Source organism: Macrobrachium nipponense, chromosome 18, assembly GCF_015104395.2.
Source record: "Macrobrachium nipponense isolate FS-2020 chromosome 18, ASM1510439v2, whole genome shotgun sequence".
NCBI classification, from domain to species: Eukaryota; Metazoa; Arthropoda; class Malacostraca; order Decapoda; family Palaemonidae; genus Macrobrachium; species Macrobrachium nipponense.
In genome coordinates, this window is record NC_087211.1 from 35,762,563 (window position 1) to 35,778,089 (window position 15,527).

The 15,527-nt window shown below is 46.3% G+C and overlaps 1 protein-coding gene across 2 annotated transcripts in view; it reads left to right on the forward strand.

The window, feature by feature from the left end:
* The window catches only part of LOC135196965 (conserved oligomeric Golgi complex subunit 5-like), a 252,456-nt gene that overhangs the window by 19,756 nt on the left and 217,173 nt on the right, over positions 1-15,527 (forward strand). For both annotated transcript variants that reach the window (XM_064223826.1, XM_064223827.1), the window contains exons 2-3: positions 6,505-6,559; positions 7,616-7,720. In XM_064223826.1, coding sequence (XP_064079896.1) covers positions 6,523-6,559; positions 7,616-7,720 — 142 coding nt within the window. In that variant the 5' untranslated portion in view covers positions 6,505-6,522. The remainder of the gene's footprint in view (positions 1-6,504; positions 6,560-7,615; positions 7,721-15,527) is intronic.

Genomic DNA, 15,527 nt, shown 5'->3' on the forward strand with positions numbered 1-15,527 from the left:
TGCTTCGCTTAGCAAGCAGCTCGCCAAGACGCCCCTCGCTCGTCCCTGAGGGACGCTCCGTCTGCTACCAAGCATGACGCTAGTTCGGCAGCTAAGCTGGACACTTCTCAAGCTGCTAAGCTGGACGCTTTGCATTCGGCTTCGTCACGAGCTGCTCGTCAGGACGCCTAGCGTGACGCTTTTCTGGACGCTTGTCAGGACGCCCAGCGTGACGCTTTTCTGGACGCTCGTCAGGACACCCAGCGTGACGCTTCTCAAGACGTGACTCCCATCTAGATGCTCTTCATGAAGCTTTCGCATCTGCGCCTGAACCTGCTGAGGCTGTTTTGGAAGACGCACAACCTTGTACTCTGAACTCGTCTTCTCAGCAACGCTCCTTATTGAAACTTGACCCCAAAGGCCTTATACCTCTTCCTTCGGTGGTCTCGTCTGCCGCTCCTGCAGAAGAGGGAGAAGTGAGCAGCTCGTCGGAGAAAGCAAACGAAGGACAACCTTCAACGTCAGCATCTTCTGACTACCAAGTCTTGGCCTGCTTACTCCGTGCTTCGTTTGGAGATAAATTCCAACCCTCGCCCTCTCGCTCTTCTCCTTCTCAGTTATCCTCTTCGAAATCGAGCAAGACTCCAGGATTCGGGAAAATGAGGACTTCTCTTTCGACCAAGAGAGCGTTTAAGAAGGTCCATGACTGGATGGAGTCGAGGAAAGCACAAGGCAAGACCTCTTTTGCCCTGCCTCCGTCAAGACTTAACGGCAAGGCAGGTATTTGGTATGAGACAGGGGAGGACGTCGGACTGAGAGCTCCCTCCTCTGCCCAAGGCGACTTTGCCAGCCTGGTTGACGCACCAAGGAGGCCTCTCCTGTCCTCTGCTAAGGTTTCCTAGACACTTTCAGATCTGCATCACCATCTGAAAGGGCTGTTCAGGACGAAGGAGACTTTTAACTCCTAGATTGGTGTTTCGGAGCCCTGGACCTGCAGTCTTGGAGCCCTGACTCTCTTTCTCTCGAAAAACTATCCAACCTGCATGAATAAGGTAGTCAGGTTGGTTCTGATGAGCTGGCGTCTAGAAGGAGACTCTAGTAAACTTAAAGCAGTTTTCGGGGTCATAAAACGCCTTGTGTGATCGACTGTTCTTGGTGGCGACAAACGTTTCTCCTGCGGTGTGAGAGTTTTGTAACCATCCTTGGGAAAGCGTTTCTCCAGGGCAAGAACGCTCTTCTAGACTTGTGTCGCAGACATCACTGCAGATTGATGGCTGCCAGCAACTCACTTCTGCTAGTGCAGCTAGCAAGGCGGGTGAGAGCGTCCAGACTTCCTCACTGATTCCTTCTACTTCCAATGGCTACAACGGGAGGGGCGAGGTGAATAGGAGGGATTCTGCAGAGTGCTTTCCGCAAGATTCAGCGCCGGGGGACTACATTCCTGGAAGGATCTTAGGGTTCCATTGGATGTATGTTCATGTTGTTGAGGAAGGATCTTCTGTCAATGACAGAGAGACCTCTCACCGTCTCAACATCTGATGTTTAGATTCTTAGGATTTGAACAGCCCGAGACTATGTTCTCCCTGGCTCTTTCTGTCCTTTGGATGGATTTCAATTCACAGTCCCCTATGGGTTCTTACGTTTTGGGAGCCTCGAGTGCATATTCTGTTGAATTGTACTCGCAATCCAGCCTTAAATGCCCCCATGTAGGACTGGTTTTTATGCCTGTTCCGCCTCGATTTCTACAGGAGTCAAGGAGGGTCCTCTCCCCGATGATTGTTTGACGAAATGGGGGTCTCGCTGAACGCTTAAATTCTTTTGAATTTCTAGCACTCTTCGAGTATTTTGGTCTTCTGTGATCTGCAAACATAGGTCGAGATGAGAATTCCTGATAATTATTATTACAATTCCTAGGATTCTTGCTGAATTCCTTGGAATTTTGGGCATTCTCAGAGTGATTTGGTTTTCTGCGATTTCCAAACACTTGGGCAATGGGTATTCCCAATAACTATTACACTAATTAGGAGTCTCGCTGAGCGCCTGGATCTCTTGGTTTCGCTGGGGCTCGCGGAGCACTCAGCTTCATTATGTTGCTGAGAACTATAGCAAGACAAGGCTTGCCCGCTTATTGTCTTGCAAAAGTCGGTTTTTCTCACTGAGCACGGGAATTCTTATGAATTCTAGTGCTTGCCGAGCGTTCACTATCACAAGTGCTTGGATAGTGAGACAAGCCTTTACCAGTATAGAGGAGTTCACTCTTCAGTTTGGTTTGGAGTTATGCAAAGTTTGGTAATGCGTGCAACACCTAGGTGAATGGTCAAGTACTATCCTTGTGACTTGGACCTTAGGGTCCAAACACTTAGGACACCAGACATATAATCCCTCTTTATCTTTCTCGAAGCTTCAGGCTCAAAGGAGAACAGTTATTTGAAAAAAGTGGTGGTTCTTTGCTGACAATTACCACTCATAATTATGTATTGGTGATCTGCATAGCTCACTTGACTCTGCTCGGCCGAGCCGAGTGCTCAGCTCTACTGAACAAACTCTGCTCTTGATCAGTGTGATCCTTTGCAATGACATAGCATCCTCCCTTCCCGTGTTGCAGCGAGTCTTTGTCTTTGTCATCTGACGCTTCCCTACCTCCCTCTTTGAAGGCTTCCAAAGCCTAAGAAGAGGAAGGTAGTTTCTCCGCCGCTAAGAAGTCTTGCCTTGAGACTCCTAAGGATCTGCATCCTTTCCCTAGGGAGGGAGCAGTTGGTTGTCTCTTTGGCTCGCCTGATCTTTCTGGAGTGGGAACTAGACGCTATCCCCAAAATATGGTATCTCTGGAACCCCAGGAGTTCGAACCGAGGATCGTTCTCCTGTCTCTGGTTCCAAGGGCGGTGCTCATGGAGTACTCGTCTACAAGTCTCTCCATGTGTTCAACCTCCAAGGGGGGGTCATATAACCCACAGTCAGTGATAGGTAGTCTTCTCTCCATCATGACAGTGGCGCAGGCGAGAGAAGGGACTGAGCCACGTTGGTGACTCGGGCTAACATTGTGAAAGCCAGGAATGGCTATTCTTCAGGTACCAAGTTCAATGTTGCTGCCCCTTGGGACAAGACATCTGAAGGAGATAGGAGGAGGTTCTCTGTGTAGTCCTCTTTGTGAGGTTCAGTCACGGAGAAGATAGATGAGTAGCAAGACGTGGCAAGTTCTTGCCAGCTTTTACTGCATTTAACTCCACTCGACTTTTGCTCGCGTTTGCACGAACGAAACATTAGTAAGAAGTGAATGCTTCATTTGACAGAGTGAGAGAACTGCATGTTCAGAGAAGAGCACACAAGAACAGTCAATCCTCCTCCTCTTTTATTTTTCCCCTCGATTTCCTGGGTAACATTGGGATGAACAAGGGAATAAGAGGAACTTAATAGAGACTTATGTTTTTGGTTCAATCTTAGGATCTTACTGAACATACATCAATCTGTTCAGGATGGATAGCACCGAGATGTTTGAATGCCTCTCCAGTGCTACTATTTTGGGAACAACCAGTTTAGCTTGAACTAGTCATCTTCATTGTCCTATTATCACCGTAGAAGTCTTCCTTCGGGACAACTTCACTTTCAGTCTCTTTATGAGGGAATTACGGTCTGCTTCCAAGAATTAGGCTGGAGCGCTATTTTCAGTAGCTTATGAATATGCTAGTATATTCCCCTCGCTACATGTGTCTGTCATCATTTGCACCGTCCGAGTAAAGGAGCATATCTGGAGGTTAATTCTTCTAATATGTGACCGAGATGAATAGTACCTTCTCTTAATTAACTTGTAAGGTGTCCAATTATTCTTGTTCACCCTGAATTGATAATGAATAATGGAGGACTTTGCCTGTTCCCTTTCCCGACTAGCTCTGCTTCCAGAGTAAATAGAAAATTCCTCCCTGATCCAACCCACAAGAAGCAGTTCTTCAGGCAGTACATTCCCTGAGTTTTCATTACTGAAAGACTTTCCGCTTTCATTGCAAACACCGACTTTCTTGCCGAGCAGCAATGAAATAGAGGAATAACTTTTTCAGTCCTGTAAAACACGAGGGATTAGAGCCGTTTTCACTGGGTGGTGCTATCGACGGGACTTTTTCTATGATCAGAATCGTGAGAGTTCACTTCATTGATTCATCTGTGAAGACGCGGGTCCACATCCACCTTAGTCATTCACTAAGTAGTATTGTTTTTCCTTAGTTGAGATACAACTACTGATGAGGAACTTCTCTGTCTTGCCATCACAGGGACCCTGATCTCTAGAAGGCTTTTGACTCTCATCAAATGTACAAATACCTCGCGAGAATCATCATCTCGTCTCTCAACATCGTTGGCGAACAAGATAGACGATATGCATGGTTTGTTCTCAACATATCCCTTCAAAAGGTGGTTGTCATGTCGTGACTACTTCTCGGATGTGCAATCATTCGACATCTGCTGACGAGTCTGAATCATTTATGATCTCCTGCGCTTTGGACTTTGTATTGGTAGATCCAGATTAGTCATTACTTTGTCCTATTGGTGTGTTGCTGTACCTATGAGGGATCAACACCCTTCATTGAGTGTTGATACTTTTATCCACTGCTGACTTCCAGTGTAGAAGTGTCTAATGTCACGTCTTCCTCTGAGTCCCGCGAGATCATGAGAAACTCCTCTGCAGTTGGATATCACAGAGAGTGATCAGTGCTAGTGGCTAGGTACTTTTTATCACTCCGAAGAATATGGCGGACCTGAAGATAGATGCGGTCTCATTACGACCACATGTATATCTTTCTTCCTTCAGGTCTGCCCACAGGTCCTCGGAACCTATTTTCATTGGACCGGTGGTGGATGCTCACGAGTTGTGTTTGCTTACCCGGCTCTTCAAGAGGACAAGTTGCATCTCGCTTATGGTGTGCAGTTGTAGAAGTAAAAAGGATGCAAGAGTGACTGACCTCTCCACCTTCCCTTCCTCATCATTCTACTCCTCTTCTCTCAGGTTGAGGATAGGACTCAAACTTACACTTGCTGGTCGGGCGTTTGATTCGGTAAGCTTGCACGTTGAGTTTCCTTTCAATTTTCTTATCAGAATCATAGAAGCAATCCTGCTCCTTCCTCTAGCAACGGGAGGAAGGAGACTGGCAGTAATGCAAACCCTTCCCAGAACTTTGCATTAATGCTTCAGACTCTAAATATTCTTCCCAGCCCTTTTTCAGATGAGTCACAGTTCCTCACTCATTTTGAAAAGGACTAGAAGTCTGACTCTTAATCATGCAGTTCCTATACTCCGATCAAGTTGTCAGAGGCAGGGCACTCCTTGCTCTTACAACCAGGAGGAATATCCCAGGTGTGCTGAACTCCAGTCAGTTCTAGAGGCTCACTCATTCCTCCCACCAATCAGTGAGTCTTTCTAATGTAAAGGACTGAGTGTTTGTATATCGTGTAGGAACTAATCACAGTTTTTGAAAGTAAATTGTATTTTTCCTAACAATGCAAACCTGATGTCCTTTGCATTAATGCCCACCTCATTCCACCCCTCAATCTGAAACCTGGGCTGAAAGGCAAAGTGGATTGTTTACATCCGGGCAGGCGGTCCTATCCACCTATCAGACGGTAGTAACTGCCTAACCGCCTTGTTCAAGAATTTAACGGACGTATTCTAGCCTATGCTGACAGTAATTCCTAATGTAAAGGACCTCAGGTTTGTATAGTTAGGAAAAATACAATTTACTTTCAAAAATTGTGATTTTAAAATGGGTTATTTAAATTTGTGAGTACAAATAGGTTTGTGTTTGATTTATTATTAGATTGCCTTACAGGCAGTCCCCGGTTATCGGCGATCCAGTTTTATGGCACTTGTCTAGCTCCATAAAATCGTCAATTTATGGCGCCATAACGGGACGAGTTCCAGTTATCGATGCCATAAGGGTTCTTATGGTGTGCCATAAGGATGTTTATGGCACACCATAAGGGTGCTTTTGGTGCCAATAACTGGTTATTGGCGACATAAGCACCGTTATGGCGTCATAAACCACAGAGTTTCAGTTAATGGCAGTTTTCACTTATAAGCACACCCCTGGGAACAGAACCCCCGCTGCCAATAACTGAGGACTGCCTGTATCTGCATCTAGTTTAAATTAACATCACTTTGTTTGTGTAGATGTCTTCCTGTTAAAAATCAGTTACTTTGATGTAGTAATTGCTATTCTGTAAGTTGGGATAGGATTTAGTTTTATCTTTTTGCTCATGAGCTCCCTTTTGCTTGTTACTTCTTTTTCCCTTTTTTTCTTATAGCTTATTTAAGAAGATTGTATATATTTTATACTTTGTTCACTGAGTTTTTTTATTTCATTATTTAAGAGACCTGATTTATAGTTAAAATAGCCTGATTTGCTGCTAGGTAGAGAAAGACATTTATCATTTAGTATTGTTATACTGTACTTTGTATGTAGTGTAAGTTATGATGTTATTCGTATCCTGTTAAAATACTACATATGTATTGTCATTAGATTAATTTAATTTATTTTACAGGTGCCACCATAGTAGAGGATGACTTCCACTGTTTTTGATGAATTCTGTGCTGATGGTATGTATTATAAAGGATTCTGGTATTTTCTGTAACCTTATAGATGGAAATTGAAATTAAATCATCTTGACAAATGGTATCATAGATATGAAAATTACCCAAGGTAACTGTGGTAATCAAACTGTTCAGAATATCTGGCTACCCCTTAGAATGTGATTGAATCTTCCTTAGGTTAGCCCTTATCCTGAACCTCCTCTTGCTTACTCCCACTTTTAAGTAGGTTACTGAACTGCTTCAGTTTGATTTCTTCAATTAGCAAACCATGATGTTAATTTTTCTGACAGATTTCCTTTAATAAGTTATTTGATCATTCTCATTTTTTCATGTGTTCCTACTCTACAAAGATTATTTTGATTTGTCAGTCTCATATTATACTTTCTGTCTCCCCCATGCTTTACATACTTGCTTTATGTGCCCTATTGAGAACAGAATCTATTTTGCAATTGTCTGCTGCTTGGTTTTAGGTGCAAGGTATTGTCTATCAAGGTAAATGGCATTTTATATGAATCACTGAACCATTTCTTGTGTGATAGCTTCACTTAGAACAAACAAAGGTATAAGTTTGAAAGAAGATAGATTATAAGCTTCTTTTAGACAATCATGATTATGTAAGAAGTTGTTGGAAGATACAGAAATCTCTCATTCTTAAGATTTCAATTAAGATAGATTAGACCATCTGTTAGTGCTGACTGAATATAAACAAAGTACTATTGAAGTACTTTTGAAGTTTTCTGCCTGTATATATTGTAGTTTTGGTGCCATATGTATGACCTAACCAATGCCAAGGTTGAAATTATTCATATGAACCATATGAATAATTTCCTTATTCCATATGTAGATTACCTTATAAAAAGTTTCTAGACAAGAAAACTTCGTTGATGTTGTAAGATTTTTATATGAAATACAGTATTTTGAATGGTTTTGGTAAAATAGACAAATCATCATTGTGAAATCAAATTTCATAGATATAGTTGAGTAAACAAGAGTAAACAGTTATTCAAGACTATTTATTTATTTATTTTATTTTTTGCAATTGAGTGTTCTTTGTCTTTTCAGGCACATATGCCCCATTTTTGGATGATAATTTTGATGTGCAAGATCATGTCAGCAAGCTTGTCCAGGGTGTTATAATTGCTGAGGAGTTGAACAAACTTAATTTGGGTGAGATTTTTAAGATTATTTTAAATTTTTAATATCAGTATTTTATATTTGTTTCCAAATTAAAGTTGTGGATGGCTCCAGTAAAAGGTAATCAAGGCAATACTTGAATGTTTTTTAATACAAAGATTAACAAATATATCCTTTAAAATGTGAATGTGTATCTAGTAATATGTTTATGTAAGTAAGGGTGCAATATGAAACATGCTTGAAGTATTAAGCTATTGTGCTTTTAACATGATAAGAGTTTTAAGTTAATTGAGGACATTGTTTAGGTGGTTTCATGTGTCAGGAGGTAGGGCCTTAACTTTCATTACTCATCAGTACATCAAACAGTGGGGAAACTTGATCCTTTTAAGGGGAGACATGGTTGCTTCTCTTCTCCTGAGGCAAGAGTCACATAGGGTAGCCTTTTGCTATGGAATAATTTGGTGTTGGGCTTACTTTCCTGCTTGAGAGCTTATGACATTTGGCATGCGCTGTCTCTCATTTTTTGGAAGAATTTTTCAGTTTTTCAGGTCATGAGAGCAGATGTCTAGTGTGAACAGACCATCTTTACCTTATTCTACCTGAGAGGTGTTTCCTACAAATCCCTAAAAACCCTTCTTAAAAACTGTGATGGCTTCTCAACAATTTTTGTTGGGCCCTGAGGTCTGTTTTGGGCAAGAGCAGTATCTTATCTGAATACTGAAAACCTAGTGTGAGTACACTTCTGCCATCCTGTCACATTCCTTGTGGTCAGGAGGCATTGCCCTTGTCTTTTCTTTGTTCCTACACATTATACAAACCATCGATCCTATACTTAAGGAATTACTTTCATCGCCAGCTGGAACTCAGTTGTAAGATTCTATAACGAGGTAGTTAGGCAGTAACTGCTTGACCGATAGTCAGGAGTCCCGCCTGACTGGACGTAAGCATTCCACTATGCTTTCGACTGCCGTCAGGTACAGACGTTCTTGTTTACCTCTCTGCCCACCTCTGTCATGAAATCGTACCTTTGTTTTTGCATATCATTTCTTTCTTTTGTATGTTTGTGGAATATATGCCTTTATTTGTCATTATTTGTGTGTTTGATGCATTAAATCGTGCAAACCCACGAGTCAGATAAGCCTTTGCGGCCCTCATCCAACAGGAGAACATGTCCTGGAGTAGGGGGCAGGAAATGTAATGTTTCGCTCCAGCGAGGATGTTGACCCTCATGCCCTCTGTGCAAGATGCTGAGGGTGGGAGTGTACTAAAGACTTAACATGTGACACTTGTATCTCCTCGACGCCGTTGGTTACTGACACGTCATCTTCTTTCCTTCCTCCTTGTAAACTTCCTCGTCTGGTTCTCTGTCCTTCGGGGGACATGTCTCTCTCCGCCTCTTCGCTCGATCTGTCGAATGCAGAGGAAGGAGGGAGACATGCCGACTTGGAGTTGTACTCGGGAACTTCTGTCCGGCTAGGCGGGGGGGGTAACCCCCACTACTGCGGTGCAGGCACCAGTGCCGCGTATATCTAAGGTTGAGTACTACCCTCCTCCTTCCCCAGGTTTTGCTGTCTTCACTCCTCCACCTGACTTCGAGTGTCCCAAGAGCTCGCCTCTGGATCTCCCTGCTATTGCTGTCGCCGTGCCTGCTGCCTCTGTTCCTACCCGTGGAAGTGCTGCTGCTCTGTCAGGTCCTCCTCCCCAGGTCGCACTGGGTCCTGCTGCTTCGGCAGCTGCCCCAGCCCCATCCTGGATGGGAGACCTTTCTCTCTCCTGAGGAAGTTGTCGAAGAGGAAGTCTAAGAAGAAGAGGAAGGTGTTGTCGTCGTCTTCTTCGTCTTAATCTTCATCGTCGTGTTCTGCCGCCGCCTCCCCTTCTACTTCCAAGGCCCCCCAGCGCTTCTCCACAGGGAGACTGCTGGTCCAGACCTGCAGACCAGTCATCACCGCAGGTTGGTGATCCCCTGCAGTCCTCTCAGCCTACCGGTTCTGCTGGTAGGCAGAGTGGGAGCGTCAGATCTACCTCACCTGTCCCTTCAACCTCCTCAGGATACACTGGGGAGGAGCAAGGCGAACAGGAGTGATCGTGAGGAGTACGCTTCTTACGGTCCGGCCACGAGAGCCTATGTACCTGGTTCGGTCTTAGGACTGGACACGACGTACGCTCAGGTGGTTAGAGGAGATCTTAGGGGGTCTGGCGAGTTTCTTCTTGTTGAAAGAAGAGTGTTTCGGGAGGGACTCGTCGTGGATGGGTCTGACGGTCCGTCTCCTCAGGACGCAGTCACTCCCAAGACACAGAGGTCTTTCACAGAGGTCATTGCGCTGGTCCGTCAGCTTAATGACCTCAGGGAAGGATCAGCGGTTGCCCCCTCTGACCGTTCATCGAGGTTGGAGTTTGTAGGGTTACCCTGGTCTTCCTTGGCTGATGGTCTGCTGGACCAGGTGAACGCTCTTGTCTCAGGACAAGAAGCTTCACCTAGGGCCAGGAACTTAGACAAGCTGCTTCCCCCTCCTCTACCTCACCACCAATCTACATGCCTGTGTCGGATCCATTGCCGACCAAACAGGTTGACCCAGAGTTGGCTCGTCTAACTCCGGGATTGCCTCTTCAACACCTGCTGTTGGAGAACCTCTGGTTCACACACCACGAGGCAATGGCTCTGGAGTCTACCGCCATGGCAGCATTCCAGGCCATATCCTGGCTGGATCTGTGGTCCCTCATGGTATCCAGGGTCACAGCTTCCTTGGTACCTATAGTTCCTGGGGAAGACTCGGCTTTTGGGAGACTGCCAGTCTGGAGGTAGGGCCATTTCCTACCTGGCCAACCAGACTGCTAACCTGTGGGCCAACCTGGTACTGAGGAGGAGGGATGCTGTCTTGAATCGGGTATCCAGGGTGGCTGGTCTCAAGTCGATGATGGGTCTAAGGAATGGACCGTTGCTGGGTTCCTCCTCTCTTCCCTAGAGAGATGGCAGACGCTGTGGTGGAAAAGCAAAGATCTGGAGACAGCAATCGCCTAGTACACCAGGCAGTTACGAAGACTTCTGGGTAGTCTAGTTCAACTGCGGCTAAGCCTCGGAGCTTAGCTAGCTCTTCCTCCGCCCCTAAGACGTCACTACCATTGAGGGGAGTGCGGGGAAAGACCCAGCCTTCCTCTTTCGCTTTGAGAGGTGAGCGTCAGCCCCCCTCTCAGTCCTCCTCCTCTCGCAGGAAGGGGGTTAAGTGAAAGGGGAAGAAGGGAAAACGCTAGGGACGGCGTTCCTCCTTGCCTGCTGCCAAAAGTGGGGGGTGCCTGGCGAGCCATTGGGCAACATGGCAGCGCTATGGAGCTGAGACTTGGGTAGTGGATGTCCTTCGAGGGGGATATCTACTTCCCTTCGAGTCAAGGCCACCCCTCACTTCACACCCGGTCCATCTCCAGACATACATTCCTGATTTGGCCAGGGATGTAGCGCTCAAGCAAGAAGTGCAGGCGATGCTGAGCAAAGGAGCTGTGGAAACCGTATGAGAACTGTCACCAGGGTTCTACAGCCGACTTCTCCTGTTGGAGAAGTCTACAGGGGCCTGGAGACCGGTGATAGATCTCTCTCCGTTGAACCGATTCGTTAGCCAGACTCGGTTCACGATGGAAACAGCGCGCTCTCTGCTTGATTCCATCAGGGAGAACGATTTCATGCTTTAGGTGGCTGTGAAGGATGCGTATTTTCAAATACCCATTTATCATTCCTCCAGGAAGTACCTTCGCTTTATCCTCGACGGGAAGGTGTACCAATTCAGGGCACTTTGCTTCGGTCTCTCAACCGCCCCTCAGGCGTTTGCGCGAGTGTTCACACTGTGCCCATTCGGTCGGGATACATCTGATGAGGTATCTCGATGATTGGCTAGTCCTGGCGAGCTCTCGCTCGCAGTTGCTACAGGACAGGGATTGCTTACTCGACTTTTGTCGAGATCTAGGGATCGTGATAAATTTTGATAAGTCAGATCTCGAGCCCAAGCAAAGGATAAAGTACCTGGGCATGCTGATCGACACGGTAGCAGCACGAGTCTTCCCCACAGACTCGCGAATCAGCAGGTTCAGGGAAGCAGCTCGTTGGTTTCTGTCATGACAGGAACAGCCAGCTCACCTTTGGCAGGTTGTGATCAGTTACTTGTCGTCGTTGGAGAAGCTAATCCCTCATGGGCGTCTTCGCCTGCAGTCTCTACAGTGGAGACTAAAGGAGTGTTGGTCACAGGTGCGGGACCCGCAATCCTTCCTGGTTCCTCTTACGGAGGAGGTAAGGAAGGATTTAGCCTGGTGGCTGGACTGACAGGAACCTCTTAATAGGAGTGCGCACTCCCCCTACAGAGATGCTTCTGTTCTCAGATGCATCGACCAAGGCGTACACCTGGAAGAGTTGCTGGTTTCAGGTGTGTGGAATTGACACAACAGGCACCTTCACATAAACGTTCTGGAACTCAAGGCAGCATTTTTTGCGCTCCAAGAGTTCTGGGAACGATTAATGGGACACTCAGTGGTGTTGATGAGCGACAACACCACGGTAGTGGCATACGTCAACAAACGGGGGCCTAGTGTCCCTCCCGTTACACCAGTTGATGATGCAGGTGCACGAGTAGGCAGTGGCTCACTTGGTAGAGCTATCGGCCAGGTACATTCCAGGCAAGAGGAACGTAGTTGCAGACAAGCTCAGCCACCGGAATCAGGTGATGGGGACAGAATGGTCTCTACACTCAGACGCGGCGGAAAGGCTGTTTGACCTGTAGGGGTGTCCAGTGGTGGATCTGTTCGCCACCTGGCACAACAGAAAACTTCCGGTTTTCTTCTCCGTTGTGCCGGACCCATGGGCAGCTGCAGAGGACGTGTTCCAACACCCGTGGGACAACCTCGAAGTGTACACCTTTCCCCCGTTCTGTCTGATTCGCAAGGTGATCAGCAGGGCACTGGTCACCAGCAACCTTCGGATGATTCTGGTGGCACCCAAATGGCCTCAGGCCGTTTGGTATCCGGACCTGCTGGCTCTTCTCTTGGAGGCACCGCGAGAGATTCCCCCATGGCACAACCTGCTGTGTCAACCGCATGTGGAAAGGTACCACCAGGCAGTACATTGCCTGTGTCTTGACAGCTGGTGGTTATCCACCATCTCTTGTGAGCGAGAGGCTTTTCTCTCCGAGCAGCAACAGAGATGGCTGGATACTTCAGACAGTCCTCTGCAGCAGTATACCAGGGAAAGTGGTCAGTCTTCTGTGGTTAGTGTCGCAGAAGGGGGGTCTCTCCGCTCAAAGCCACTCTTCAGTAGGTAGCGGATTTCCTGGTCTTTCTTTGCCGAGAGAAGCTCCTCTCCTTATCTGCAGTTAAAGGATACAGAGCCGCCTTGGCTCTAGTCATTAAGCTGCGAGGAGTGGATATTTCCTCTTCCATGGAAATATCTCTCCTGATGAGGAGCTTTGAGAGGTCTTGCCCACCCAGGGAACTGAGTAGGGATGTGACTCTTGTCTTATGGAGTTTGACTCATAGACCCTACGAGCCTCTCCGGGAGTCATCAGACAGGGATCTGACCCTCAAGACCGTCTTTCTGCTGGCCCTGGCATCGGCAAAGAGAGTAGGGGAGCATCATGGTCTCTCGTTTAACGTCAAACACTCGAGGGGATGGGGATCGGTTACGCTCAATTTCGTCCCAGATTTCATAGCAAAGACTCAGAACCTTTCGGTCCCTGACATCAGGTTCGAGTCCTTCACGATCCCCCCCCAGAGGACTTCACAGGTAATGATGCGGAAGAGATGCTACTTTGTCCTGTTAGAGTGCTATGGCGCTATCTGAAGAGAACTCGACACTTCAGGCCTGAGTGTCGATGCCTCTGTGTTAGCACCGGGGTGACCAAGAAAGAAGTGTCCAAGAACACTATTTCTTTGTGGCTTCGTGAGGTAATCGGGAAAGCATACGACTCCAAAAGGAGTTTCGACACTGGTACCTTTCGTCCGAGAGCCCACGAAATTAGAGGTATTGGTCCTACTCTTGCATTCCACAAGAACTTGTCGGTTGCACAGGTGCTGAAGGCAGGGGTGTGGTCCAACCAGACCACCCTCACCTCCTTCCAACTTTGGGATATTGCCCATAGGTCCTTGGACACTTCTTCCTTGAGACCCGTGGTGGTTGTTCAACAAGTTGTGTAGCTTACCCAGCTCCTTTAACAGGACAAGGTTGCATCTCGTCCTTGTGGTAATCGCATGAATGGAGAATGAATGAGAGTGTGACTGGCATCTCTTCCTTCCTCCTTTCTTCTATCTTCCTGCGGGCAGAGAGTAGCGGTTGTCACATGCTGGAGAGGGCGACGGTGCAGGGGTAAGCTATGTGACTAAGCTTCATTTTATCTCTTTAGTTAGGGAAAGAAGCATGTATCCATCCCTTCCCTAACAAGGGGGGAAGTGGACAGCTTTAAGAGACAAACCCAATCCTATATATTTGGCCTCTTACTTACGACTTTAAGTTCTTGCTTGCTATTCATAAGAGGTACGCATGCTTCCCTCTTATGAATTGGTCCAGAGGTCTGCCCATTGGTCTTGCAGTGATCTCACTCCGATCAGTTGGGAACCTTGGTTGGGCAAACACCAGTCTGTTCACAAGACTCAGATTCCTACCACCAATCAGTGAGTCTTCCTTATGTAAAGGACCAATGGTTTGTATATCGTGTAGGAACAAATCACAATTGTATTTTTTCCTAACTATACAAGCCTGAGGCCCATAACATATAGGCCCACTTCATGCCACCCCTCAATCTGTTCCTGGGCCTAAAACAAAGTGGAATGTTTACATCCAGTCGGGCGGGACTCCCGACTATCGGACAAGCAGTTACTGCCTAACTACCTTGTTATAGAATCTTACGACCGAGTTCCAGCTGGCGCTGGAGGTAATTTCTTATGTAAAGAAGCTCGGGTTTGTATAGTTAGGAAAAATACAATTTACTTCCAAAAATTGTGATTTTTAACAAGGATGAAAGGGGACATGGTTGATTTTAGTACTGACCCCATTACTTGGTAATGGCCAGAAGTAAACTGCTTTTCAACAGTCTCATGGGGAGGTGCCAAGGTTACATGAGTACCTCCCTCCTATCAGAGGTGATGGTTTGTATTTTCATAAGAACAAATAAATTTCTTAAGTAATTTGGTTTTTCATAGATGTACAAACTAGAACCTTATTTACACTTTGAACCCCACTTAGTTCCTGCAGGCAGCCAAAGTAAAAGTGAGTTGTGATGGTAGTTTAGTGGGGGATATGCCACCACTCACCCTCCATCTCCATCAACTAACTACTATATTACCATTTGTTCATGAAACTTACTTGGCAGATATATATATAGCTGTATTCTCCGAAGTCCGACAGAATTTCAAAACTCGCGGCACACGCAGTGGGCGGGGCCAGGTTGTAGTACCCATTCCCGCCGCTGGAGGCGGTATCAGGAACCATTCCCATTTTCTATTCATATTTTTTCTGTCGCCGGTCGGTAAACACCTGTTTACAGACCTCCGCCCAGGATTTTTGGATTTTGACTCGTTATAAGTATCTGGATTGACTTTTGGTTTTGACTCTGGATTGTTGGATTGGCATACGCGATAGTGGACTGTTTTTGGATTTTGGATTGGCTTTTCTATGAACGTGATGTCGGGATCAAGTTCAGTGAGCTTCAGAGTGTGTGTGAGAAGTGATTGCAAGGTGAGGCTACCGAAATCATCGGTAGACCCCCACACAGTATGTATGGGGTGTAGGGGGCATGTTTGTTTGCTGGTTGATCGTTGCATTGAATGCAAAAGTTTGACTGAGGATGAATGGAAGGTGTATAAAATCCTA